The 13065-nt window shown below is 37.5% G+C and overlaps 1 protein-coding gene across 5 annotated transcripts in view; it reads right to left on the bottom strand.

Moving 5' to 3' along the window:
- UBN2 (ubinuclein 2) overlaps positions 1-13065 on the bottom strand; it is a 100035-nt gene that overhangs the window by 79003 nt on the left and 7967 nt on the right. For all 5 annotated transcript variants that reach the window (XM_039335630.1, XM_039335629.1, XM_039335628.1 and 2 more), the window contains exons 4-9: positions 12192-12329; positions 11399-11511; positions 10386-10884; positions 7697-7767; positions 7202-7331; positions 866-984 (exon numbers count right to left, since the gene is read on the bottom strand). In XM_039335630.1, coding sequence (XP_039191564.1) covers positions 866-984; positions 7202-7331; positions 7697-7767; positions 10386-10884; positions 11399-11511; positions 12192-12329 — 1070 coding nt within the window. The remainder of the gene's footprint in view (positions 1-865; positions 985-7201; positions 7332-7696; positions 7768-10385; positions 10885-11398; positions 11512-12191; positions 12330-13065) is intronic.

A 13065-nucleotide genomic window follows, 5' to 3' on the forward strand; every position in this document is an offset into this window, starting at 1 on the left:
TTCATCTACCTATTCATAAAAAAGAAAAATAATTACTACTTATCAGCTAGTATATATGTCAATACAGATCAGGAATCTGGTATCACCTTTTCCAATTAAAATAGCTGTTAATCAAATTTCTTAATCAGGAAATACACTATCAGACTCCTGATATGTTACAATCACAGATTAATAAGAGTTTACTCCTACAATGACAAGAACATAAATGAAACTTGAAAACTTAAAAATGGAGGGCAATGGTCCTTGAAGAATTTCAAGTGGATTATTTGCTAGCACTAATGTATATCCAGTAACTAGCTGTAGGACTAAAGAAAATGGTGGTCACTAATAGCTGCTCTTTCTTACATGCGAGTTGTAACATCACTGTTTGCTGAACTTCAGGCTACAGCTTTTCTACCAGAAATTAAACAACTGTCATCCCCACTTATGCTAAAGATTTTCAATTACAACTCCAGTACTAACTGAACAAGCAGGGTATGTTGGGGAAAAAGCAAAATGATAAAGCTAAAATCTAAAAAATAGATACTTAAGATAAATAGAACCTGTCATGAGCAATAGGAACAGCTTCTGGAATTGCTTTTGCTAAGATAGCAGACAAAAAAAAGGCCAAGTGAATACATGGACAGATATTCACTATCTTTTTAAGGCAAGAAACTTATCCATCTCATAAATGCTCCACTATATTCACAGAATTAATGTACTGCAAAAAGCAGAATCTATATATAATATAAGCAGAAAAATAGCAATCATAAACATTAATTTCCTCACATTTGGAACTTCATATTTTCTAATAAAATAGGACAGTTGCCCTTTCATTTTCCCTCTTCCCCCCATTGGCCAAAAGCTGTTTGATTTGCGTACATACTTGGCATTCTTGGCTTGACTGTGTGCCTGGCAATCTTCCTGGTATTTGAATAGTTGTTCAGGCATGACACAGCTGATAGCCAACTTCAATTTTTGCAATGGTTCCTTCAAGCGATCATCCTGAGAAGATACTACCATTAAAACAGTGATACAAACAATGTAATACATTCACATACTGCATCTCTGAAGCTGTCTAGTCCTTTCTTTTTGAACAACTTTCAATGTTTTTCATTTTCTGAATTAACTTGGCTCTAAAACAATTGGTATTTTTAAAACTCTCACATTATAAAGAATAAAGTTGTATATATTTCCAACAATAAAAAACATTATTACTTGTTAAGAAGAGAAAGGAACATAAAAGTTTGCAGTAGAAAAAGGAGGTAAGCAAAACAAATTAAATTAAACTTAAGTGATGTAAGATGTTGTGCCTACATTGCTGTTCATTTATTTGAAATATGTATAGTTCAGTCACTTACAAAGGGTCACAATCTATAAAACAAAATAAAAAATGAAAAAGTGAAATAATAATTTAAAACACTCTAGTGATACAAATAACGAGCAAATTAATTTGGCCAGTATGGCCCTGTATTCAGTATAAAAGAGTTGTTTTTCATTATTTATCTTCCATAGCCAAGATGGGATTAACTGTATTGTAAAAATCAGAATCCAAGAATGGACACAGAAATTTGAAAAATTTAAAAATGCAGAGTGGCACCTAGAATTCATCTGATATATTTTGCTTTCCAGAATTGTCTTGGTTTCCTCCAACTTTTTTGGGATTTGGAGTATGAAATATAAAGACATTTCCACCTGGAAAAAGCTTTATCCATTCATCAAACAGACCTCTGCTAATTAAGAAGCAGTGCCACTTGGCTCCCAATTTGTTATAGTGAGAGAGAAAGGCTCTAGTAAAAAAAAAAAATATGAAGTTTGTTTTTAGGCATGCACAGCCAGGGAAGCGGAAAATAATCCAGTGGCCAGATTCTGCTTGTGATCTTGAAGTCCTAAACAAAAATGGCATTGTCTGTCTGTCTGTCTGTCTGTCGTCTATCTATCTATCTGTCTGTCTGTCCGTCCGTCCATCCACCTAGCTATCTACCCACCTGCAATGTTCCTACTGCTTCTGGGTCTTTTTAAGGTAAAAAGGACATTATATCTTTCCCCCTATCCCTTGAAATAGACAAAGTAATTTTGAAATTGATGGGGAAAAAAATTCCAGACCATCAGATAAGTTAAATGAAATAAAAAAGATTTAATAGCACTTTAAAAAACGTGTTCCTGAATTAAAATGTACATTCTTAAATCTAGCATAAAAATCCAAAAAGTATCATAGAGATGTCTAATTATGATAGCACTACATTAAGATTGGATTTTAATTTATTTACAACTGTGTCATCTTTTTTAAAAGTCAACATTTTTAAAAGTACCACAACAACAACAGTTCTCAAATACTTTTTCAATTAATAGTTAAAAATCAGAAATAGTTAAAAAAAGCTACTTCTGGAAAGTGTCTGAAAGACTGCAATTTCTAATTAATGGGGATTCACATTTCTAATTAATGTGAGAGAGCCTGGAACTAGAAATTTAACTCACAAATTAATGCAAAAATAAAAATAGTTCAAAATAGAGCAATAATCATCAAAGCAATTACATGATCTAGATTACAGCATACCAGGAAAATATTTAAAAAAGAATGGGATACAAATCTTTTATAATTACACACACACACACACACACACACACACACACACACACGCGCGCGCGCACACACAATGCCAGGGCCCCTCAAATAGATTTGCCTTCAATTCCCTTATTTCTTCCTTTCCTGCTTTTGCCTACGTATTCATTTTCGGGGCCTGCCAGTCTGTTGGGGGAGGGATGCTTGCATGGGGGAAATAGTTGCTTTGCTATGTTCTGTGTGAGGTGCCCTCCCTCAGGGTATGAGGAATGCGACCTGAAAACATCTCTTATCTCCAGACAACTGAGCCTGGGACCTTTGGGAAATGAAATCCAGAGAGTCCTTGAAAAAGGCACTAAATCCCCTGGTTCTCATAACAGCTTGGCACCTGTGGATTGGTTGGATTTCAACCAGACAACTGGACATTGGGGGAAGGGGGTTTGAATTTCCATTTTGACGTATTCTTTCACGTGCTAAATCTTCAGACCTTGTTTTACTATCCTGCCATCACTAACTCTCAATAAAAAGTTCCTTTTGAAATGATGCCTGCTTCAAGAGTTCCACTTTCTTGGGAGGTCTAGATGAGGCAGATCCTTACATGAAGCAAGGTCTGCAATAGTACCCAACCCAAAGAGGTGTCTGCCCTATTGAGGGGGATTGTGCAAAATATGTCTCTGCATGTCAGCGTAACAGGAGAAGCTGGAAACGAGGACTGCAGTGAACGGCTCATCCAGATATATCCCAGAGAAGGCACCTCCACTTGGGTGGAGGAAGCTGCTGCCCTAGAAGACTCCTCGAGGCTGAGATGGTTGCTCGGTGTCAAGAAAAAGGAGGACTGGGAGGAAAGAGCCCAAACAGTTACTTTCACCCGAGGAGGTCAGAAGAAGACCGGAAAGAAAAAGAAAGAGCTGCTTTCTGATGATGAAGAGCCAGATAAGCAATCAGATTTGACGGAGGGGATCCTGAAGCGAGCCATTGTGGAAAAAACTGGAAGTAGTGAGGACATTTAAAAATAAAAATAAAATATATTTTAGTATTATCATGTAATCATTGATTAGTTATTTTATAATCATTATTTTATAATGATTATATATATTGGAAAATTACAAGTCCCAAATGAGGGGAGAGGGAAACTGGAGTTACTAAGGGGTCTGGTATGATCATCTAGGAATTGTTTTTCTGTACCTTTTGGTGCCTGGTACCACTATTTGGTCTGAAAGGTGGAAGATTGATAGGCGTGTGGACACATCTTATTCCAAGATTGATAGGCATGTCGACACATCTTATTTCCAAGATTGATAGGGATGTGGACACATCTTATTTCCAAGATTGATAAGCATGTACATATATGGTCTGAGTAAACAGGATAGTAGGGGATGGATCTTATTAGTATAATGTAAGCAAACAGGGGCGGAGATAATGTATTCTGTTTAGGCGCTTCTGATAGATTGTAACCTCCAAAGCCTAAGCCAATGGGACCATGGGGGAGGGAATGGGGCATTGCAATAGGATGTATAATAATATGTGATTTTGGAATTTGGGGTGTGGTTCAGTGTTAGGCTACATTGCATTGTCTGCCTTCCTGAATCCACCATGCTTTGCAAACCGTTACCTTTTAGACTTTATTGTTAAGGTTAATAAACTCCTTTTCTATTTGCAACGTGAACTGAGTGAATTTCAGTTTGTGACTACTTTTGTGTCCAACAGCATGACTTACATGGTAGAAGCTTTTGAGGACCTAAAAGCCAAATCCCTGGGCTGCCCAGAAAAAGAGGAAGAACTGGCAGAGGAGGTTGAGCATGGAGGAGACGAGGCTGCAACAGCTGAGGCGGTCAGTGGAGCCACAGGTTCGACCGAGATGGCGGTAGCCACTCCAGCGGCACAGCAGCGAGCAGCCCCCCTGGAGAGCTCGAACCCCACAACAGTCCAGAGAGAGGACTTCTCCAGATGAGCTGAAGCTAGTTCCATTGGGAATCAAGTTCGACAGGGATCCACAGCAATTGGGGTTCTCCCTGGTTCACATCCTCACATACATGCAAGTATATGGGAGGTCTTTGCCCAACGTTGCAGCAAAGATCAGGGTTGTCACCCTAGCCCTGGAAGGAACTGCAGCCAGATGGATGGTAACCCTGTATAATTGTGATGCTCCCCAACTTCAAAACTTCAACTGGTTCACGACCGCACTGAGGTGCCGTTTTGAAGACCGCCTAGCAGACCAAAAGGCTTGGGACTGTATAAAAACAGTGAAACAGGGACATCGACCATTGGCTGACTATATGGAGGAGTTCCGTGACCTGAACTACCGCCTCAACTGGCCCGAAAACATTCTAATAAGCTGTTTCCAAGATGGATTAAACAACGACCTGTACAACACGTGTGGCCTGCAGAGCACCTGCCTGACTGTACAAATAGTGTGTCCTGGCTGAAGAAGTGGAAATCAACCAGACCCGCAACCATCCCATGAAGCCGGGGAAATACATCCAGCCTGAGAGAAGGGGAGAGGCCAGCAAAACTCTTGCTAACCAGCTGCGATCCACCTCCTGTTTCAAGTGCGGCAAGGAAGGGCATCGGGCTGTGGAATGCTGCAGCAAGATTCCAGCTAGGAAGCTGGATTGCCCCTCTGGGGGAAGGTCAAGCAAGCCGACTCAACGCCTGAAAGAAACAGCCCTGAAGTCGACCAAGGTTGTGGAGCTCCCCCAAACCCCAAAGACAGGAAGTAGAGTTCCAACCCTACCGGATGACGAGTCAGAGACATCAGAGAGCGATTATGATGGCCCATTGGTAAGTGGGCCAATCGACCCCATAACTATGCCCATAGAACTGTCAATCCCAAGCACAGGCAGGAGGATGGCCATAACTGCACTGCTGGACTCGGGATGCACTCGGTGCCTCATAAGCCCCAGCCTAGTCAGGAAAATGGGAACTCCCCTTAGAAAACTCAAAGACCCCATCGCATTCTGCCAACTTGATGGGTCATTAGCAGGGGGCATCCCGGCAAGCTTTGTCATTGAATCCCTGAGGCTAACCATGGGAAGCCACTCAGAGACTTTGGTGTTTATCATGGCTCGCAGCATGGAATGGATCCTTGGGCTATTGAAGGACATTGAAAGCTATGTGGTCAGCTGCTCTACCTATGCTGCTGCTAAACAGAGGTAGGAAAAATGCCTGGCCTCCTGCATCCGGTGGCTAGCCCTTCAGCACCCTGGAGAGAGATCTCCATGGATTTCATTGTGGACTTACCCAAAAGTGCAGAAAATACTGTCATTTGGGTTGTCACTAACTTGTTCTCCAAATAAGCCCATTTTATCCCATGTCAAAAGATCCTAAATGTAAAAACTTTGGCTAAGTTATTTGTGCAGCATGTCTATCGTCTCCATGGTGCCCCAAAATGCATAATATTGGATAGGGGTGTTCAATTCACCTCTAAATTCTGGAAAGCTTTTCTGGACCTGTTAGGTTCTGATCAGGGACTGTCATCTAGTCATCATCCTCAAATGAATGGGGGGACAGAACGAACGAATTCAGTTATAGAACAATACCTCCATTGTTTTATTAATTATCAAAAGGACAATTGGAGTGATTTGTTGCCATCTGCTGAAGTGGCTTATAACAATGCAGTGCATTCCAGTATGGGACTCACTCCTTTTCAAATGGCTAACGGCCAGAGTTTCATGCCTATACCTGAATTGCCTGCCAACGAGCCTGCTATTCCTTCTCTTAAGGACTGGGTTCATCAATTGCAGAACATCTAACCAGTTGTTAGAAAAGCTTTAGATGAAGCCAGAGAGGCTTATAAGGCGCAGGCTGATAAGAAATGAATGGAGCCTAAATCTTTTTCATATGGGGGACAAAGTTTACCTTACCTTTCCACTAGATTTTTACAGCCATTGAAGAAACTGGTACCAAATATATCAGCCCTTTTCCCATTAAACGCATCATTAATCCTGTTACAGTAGATCTGGAACTCCCTAAGAGTTTGAGACAAATCCACCCTGTTTTCCACTGCAGTTTGTTGAAACCTGAAATCACCTCTAAATTATGGCTGGCTGTTGCTCCTGACCCTCAACCCATTATGGTAGAGAGTGAGCAACACTTTGAAATTAAAGACCTTATAGATTAATGCAAACATCAGGATCCATGCAGTATTTAGTGGCCTGGAAAGACTTGCCTGCTTCACAAAATGAATGGATTTATAAAAAACTCCCTCAAGGTATGAGGAATGCAACCCGAAAACATCTGTCTTAAAACATCTTATCTTATCTGCCTTATTTCTGGACAACGGAGCCTAGGATTGAAACCAAGAGAGTCCTTGAAAGAGGTGCGACATCCCCTGGTTCTCATAACAGCTTGGCACCTGTGGATTGGCTGGATTTCAACCAGACAGTTGGGGGGAGTAGTTTTGAATTGCTATTTTGGCATACTCTTTCGCACGCTGAATCTTCAGACCTTGCTTTGCTCTCTTGCCATCACTAACTCTCAATAAAAAGTTCCTTTTGAAATGATGCCTGTTTCAAGAGTTCCACTTTCTTGGGAAGTCTAGTTACACACAGAGACACACACACCCTTGACATGCAGGTAATGCTTCATTCTACAGGGAACCAATTCTAACCCATCTACTATGTGTCTCAATTAAAATGTATCTCAATTGGGTAGCTTTACCTGGACATTGAAATGCAATTTCTTCAAACGCTTTATCAATGTGTCTTTATTGCATGGCACAAAAGCTTCAAGATGGGAATACACGCCATTACGGAAAGTAGGATTCAATTCTTGCAGCTGCATTTCAATACTGTTGAACAGAAAACAAATTCATACCTAATAAGGAACACATGAACAAAACTCTTGTCTTATAGCCTGTTCTCAGGCAAGTTCACATTCTATGAAAATATTCTGAGAATTGGTTGTTTTATTTGCTGCTCTTTTTAAAGGATTGTATAATTAATGTCAAACCATAAATATGGCTAAACAAGTGTAAGAATATTATATAATTATTATGAATAAAAAAATACAAAACCTAAATATGACTAGTATACTCTTCAACAAATAAACACAATTTTAATGATTTTTATGAGCTACTTTAGAAATCTACTCATTGCTCAACACATTTATTCTATTATACTAAATATTTTTCTGAAAAACAAAATGAGCACTTACTCAAGCAAGATATTATTCATGTCCTGTGTAAAGAATTTCTTTCTGCCTTCTTCATCAAAGAGCTTGGCAGCCTAGAGACAACAATAAAAATGCACTTCAGCTCAGAATTTTAGTAATTTAACTGCTAGCAAGTTGTACTCTATCATAGGATATTTTTACAATCTCAGAAAATCTCAGGATATTTTCACAATCTCAGTTTGTACCAAGTATTTATTGTAGAATATGACAAGTACTTTGTCTTTTTTCACTATTTATAATACTGGGAGATAACATTACTATATTTAAGCACTAAAATTGCTTAATTATTATTTGTAATAATAATTGGCTTCATTTAAATATATTGGCATAGGATACAAAATATTTGATATCTTTTGGCTTCTGGTTCCAGATCGTTGCACTAACGGACATGCGGTGCGATTGTTCCCTCCACCCCCCTCACTGGGGGACCCTGAAAGGGGTCAAAAGTCACCTTGGAGGGGCGATGAGCAGGGAAGAGGACCTCCGACAGATCGCGGAAGGGCAGCAGCCCTTCCATTTGATCTGGAGCAGCTCTTTGGACTGACGGAGAAAAGATCGGCCACCCACATGGCCCATCACTAAGCCACTACCCGCCGAAGCCAAAATTACAACTAAGCACTTGAAAGCACCGTGGAGGAACTAGGTGAGATCCTACCTTCTTTTTACCTCAAATATTTTTTCCTGCAAAAGCTCTCTGAAATTGCTTCCCCGTGAAGAGAGAGGGACGGGAACGTCTTTCTCCCACCCTCTAAAATGGTGGCGGCTGCCTACATTGAGAAGATAAAATCCTGAAAAATATATTTAAGTAATTGGACTTACATGTTTCTTAGATCTGGCGACCCAAAATGTTCCTACTTTCACAGGAACTGGCTATCTTAACTAGTTAAAAAAAAAATATACAAAAAGAACCTAAACTGGATAAAAGCCTAGCCTTTCTGAAAAAGATTTTAAAGGCCACTGGGGACATCTTGTGGTGAAGTCTGGTATAGCAAGTGAACATCCCTGGGAAAGCGACTTGTTTAAAACCTAGATCTGTCCTTGGCATTATCTAAAGATAAAAAGCTGCAACTGGGAGCTGAAACTGGCTCTTAAGAACTGTGGAGGTGAACACTCACTGACTTTTGCTTAAAAAACTAGCCTTCCCCAAAGGACTATCTATAAACATTTTAGAAATGGAGGGGACCAGCAACAAACATTCCTTGACTATGAACTTATACTTAAAAAAATCCTTGAGGCTATTGAGATAATTAAATCCAGACTGAAAGACAAAGGCGCTAGCTTTAACCCACAAACTGAAATCCAGATTCCAACTAAAGAACCTACAACTCAGAAAACAACAGAAGCTGTAGAAAACAATACTAAGACAGAGGAATTTAAGGAACAACAATATATTGAAAATTCTGGCAACCAAATCCTGATTGCAACCAAAGAACCTACAATTCCAAAAGTAACAGAACTGAAACAAAGTAATACTAAAACAGAGTATGCTAAAGTTCAACAAGGACAATACACTGAAAACTTAGATAACCCACCAATAATTATAAAATTGGACATGACCTTTTACCTAAACCAGAAGAAACCTGAGGTAAAAGAAGACCAGACCGAATTGAAGATAAAGACACTAGAACAAATACCGAGACTTCAACTACCAGAGCAACAACTTAATGATTATAAATGGACTAGCCCTTCTGAAAAAGTGATGACTGGACAGTCTCCCTTGATTCAACTAACATGTACCAGAATGAAAGGAGACCTACTTGATAACTCAAAGACATGGGTATGTAAACCTGATTGGCAGAAAAAGAAAGCTAGAGTTAGGTTTAAAAAATGGGGCCTCTGGACTTACTAAGAGAAATCCTAAAGTCTCAACTAATGGGCTAAAGGGAGACCTGGAGAGGAAGGGAAATATGACTATTAGATTTAAATGTTGTTGGATTAATTGGCCTAATAATTAGATTTTAGATTTATAATAAACATTAAGAATCAGCCTTAACCCAGAAAATATAGATGAAGGATGGATCTGAGACAATAAAGTTTACTCTATTAGTAAGCTGTGATTGTACTAGGATGAGAATTAGAAAATGTTTATGAAATAAAAATAGAATATATTTAAGTAAGTAATATGTGTATTTTAGACATTATAACATTTATGTAGTGAAATAAAGGAAATTTGGATTACCAGAAATTTGAATATTATGGATGTTAAAGGTTAAAATTGGAATACTGTAATTAGAAATCAAAAATTAGGTAAAACTTAAAAACAGGATATGGGTATGTATAAACAAAAGATAGATTGATAAACGATTTAACTGAATTGGCTATGGCTAGGAATTTACTAGTTTAACTATACTATATTAAATGTTAATGAAAAATAGAGAAGGAATTTTTGTCAATGTAACCTGAGATATGTACTAAAAATTTATTTATTTATTTTATTTATTTACAAATATTTATATGCCGCCCAATCCCAAAGGACTTAGGGATTGTAATATGCTGTCTCTCAAAGGAAATAAGAAGTATCAGAGCAGAAGTCCAATATTTGAACATTCATTTCAGTTTGTATGTACACTATATATCCTGAAGTTTACAAAGTATTGTGATTGCAAAGATTGCCTTAAATAACATGGATTTTAATAGTTCTTTAAAAAGTAAAGTAAAAAGATATACTTACAATTCTAAGGTCTTCAATACGCTTTTCTAGATGTCCTGGCAGACCTTCTGGGAGGGCAGGCACTTGTTTCAGTGTCAGGATCTCAGCAGTGTGGGGGGGCTGGGTGACACTTCCATTTTCTCCTAAAGGCTCAGATACCGGGCTTCCATTAGAGGTACTATCAAGCAACCTATCAAAATCAATGTCTCCCATCATCTCCAGGGCACTTTCAGCTTCCTGCAGGAGCTCACGTTCATTACTGCTGCCAAAAATAGAAAGGACTGGATCTGTAATGCTGAGATTCAAGTCGGACATATCATTACCAACAATGGCAGGAGCAACAGGAAGTTTACTGGGTGTAGAACAGGTAGCTGCTACTGTGGGATTCAGGTTAACCTCCTTTTTTTTAAAGGCTTCTTTCTCTTTCTGAAATTTTCGGATCATAGCAGCCAGTGAAAAAGAATCCTTGTATAATTTTTTCTTCTTCTTTTCAGATTTGTGTGAATTTAATGCTATTACCCTGCAAATAAAACAATATAAGTAACTGAATGGAATGTCCAATTTCGATTTCATATAATAAAAATATGAAAACTTTGTATTAGTTAATACTAGAACATTGCAAATTACATAAACTAAATCAATGAATAGTGAACAATGTAAAGTAGTGAAAGAAACACAATATAATCTCACTTTAAATTATTTCAGAACATTGTTGTAACTAACTTTCTTCAATCCAAAAACTCACGAGTCTAGAAAACTGCAAAATAATTTGTAAACATTTCTTTCCCATCTTATAATAAATTGATTCAAATAATAGTATCATACTTGCATATGCTTTGGAACACAAATCTAAGAAACTCTGATCAGTATTTTAAAAAACATGTCATGAAAAATATACTGACCCTCACTTGATCTGTTTATTCTATTGAATTAAATAACTCACAATGGAAATGCTATTGCAAATAATTCATCATTTTTACCATCATCAATTTAACAAAAAGTATTATGTCAGAAGAAAGTACTAACAAACTTACCCCAACTGCTTAGTAACTTTAATTTTCCGAGACTTTTTCTCCTTCTCTGCCTCTTCCTCTTTTCGCTTTCGTTTCTTCATGCTGCGGTCGTCACCATCTTTTAATTTACTTAACTAAAAATTCAGGGAGCAGGGAGGAAAAGACAGAGAGGAAGCATACAATAACTTAAATACAGATAGTCCTCAATTTACAATTCATTTAGTGACCGCTCAAAGTTACAACAGCATTGAAAAAAGTAACTTATGACCGTTTTTCACAGTTATGACCTTTAGAGATCTCCATGGTCATGTGGTTAAAATTCAGATGCTTGGCAACTGGTTCATATTTATGACCGTTGCTGTACCCCAAGATCATGCGATCATCTTTTGTGACCTTCTGACAAGCAAAGTCAATAGGGAAACCAGATACACTTAACAATCGGGTTATTAACATCAGTGATTCACTTAACAACTGAGGCAAGAAATGTCGTAAAATGGGGCAAAATTCACTTAATAAATATCTCACTTAACAACAGAAATTTTGGGCTTAATTGTGGTCATAAGTCGAGGACTACTTATAATTGAGTATTTTAATTCTGGTTAATACATTATTTAATTTTTAGGATTGTAAGGAGCTCGGAGTTGCGTTGACAATGAGATGTGTGGCAAATAAATTTACTGAATAAATAAAAGCAAAAACTTGATGTTAAAAAAAATAATAGCACCTACAACTGAAAAGCTATAATTTGGATTCCTGCACTGAGCAGAGGGTTGAATTTGAAACCCTAAAGTACACCCCTCGTGAGTCTACTCACTTTAGGTGGTTTATGCTTTTTGCTTCCTGTAAAATCCTCCTCTTCAGAATCAGATGCTTGGCGGAATTGCAGAATTCCAGTATTAATGTAGAAGCCTCCATATATAGTTGTCAAGGATGCAGGAACTAGTTCATCATACTACAAAGAATATAAAAGATTTAAAAATTAAATTACTAATATTTATTAATATAAAACAATGTAGTTGTTTTATTGCAATGCAACAAAAATCTAGTAGACTATTTGAATACATCAGAACTCTGATTAGTGTAAAGACACAAAGCATATATTCTGCAATATTTTTCTAATTCAGTGCTGTATCAACCCTCAAAATACAATAGTATCAAACTGTGTAAAGATTTACAACATAGAAAAATATGTGGTATATCTTTTTCATGTTTTTTATATTTTATAAATTAATCTAAACAGCATTTAGGAGGCTTTCAGTGATGACTAACTAATGCTAAAATTGGTACCTGAAAATATTGTTTCAAAAAAGAAATTTCATTTTTAAATGATATTCAAATCTAGCCCTAATACCTGCCATTTACTGATTAATACTAGGACTTGTGGGCAAATATAATCACATAACTAGCTTTGTAACATAATTTAAAATATAAGAAATTTTTTCCTTATTTTTGTCCTTTTTAGGTAAGTGTTGACATGTAGCAAGTGTGTGTGTGTGTGTGTGTGTGTGTGTGTACGTATCTGATATTGTAAAGATGAACATCTACTATGAAGTGTCCTATGCTAAAGAGAACATAATCTTGCCTGACTGTAGTATAAGACATCTGACTTTGGCTAATCAAATAAGTTATTTTATATTTTAAACATTTTTAAAGCTTCTTCCCCAACATATTTAAGAGTTATCTGAATT

Source organism: Crotalus tigris, unplaced genomic scaffold (genome assembly GCF_016545835.1).
Source record: "Crotalus tigris isolate CLP2741 ecotype Arizona unplaced genomic scaffold, ASM1654583v1 scf7180000017644.4837335, whole genome shotgun sequence".
Classification (NCBI taxonomy): Eukaryota; Metazoa; Chordata; class Lepidosauria; order Squamata; family Viperidae; genus Crotalus; species Crotalus tigris.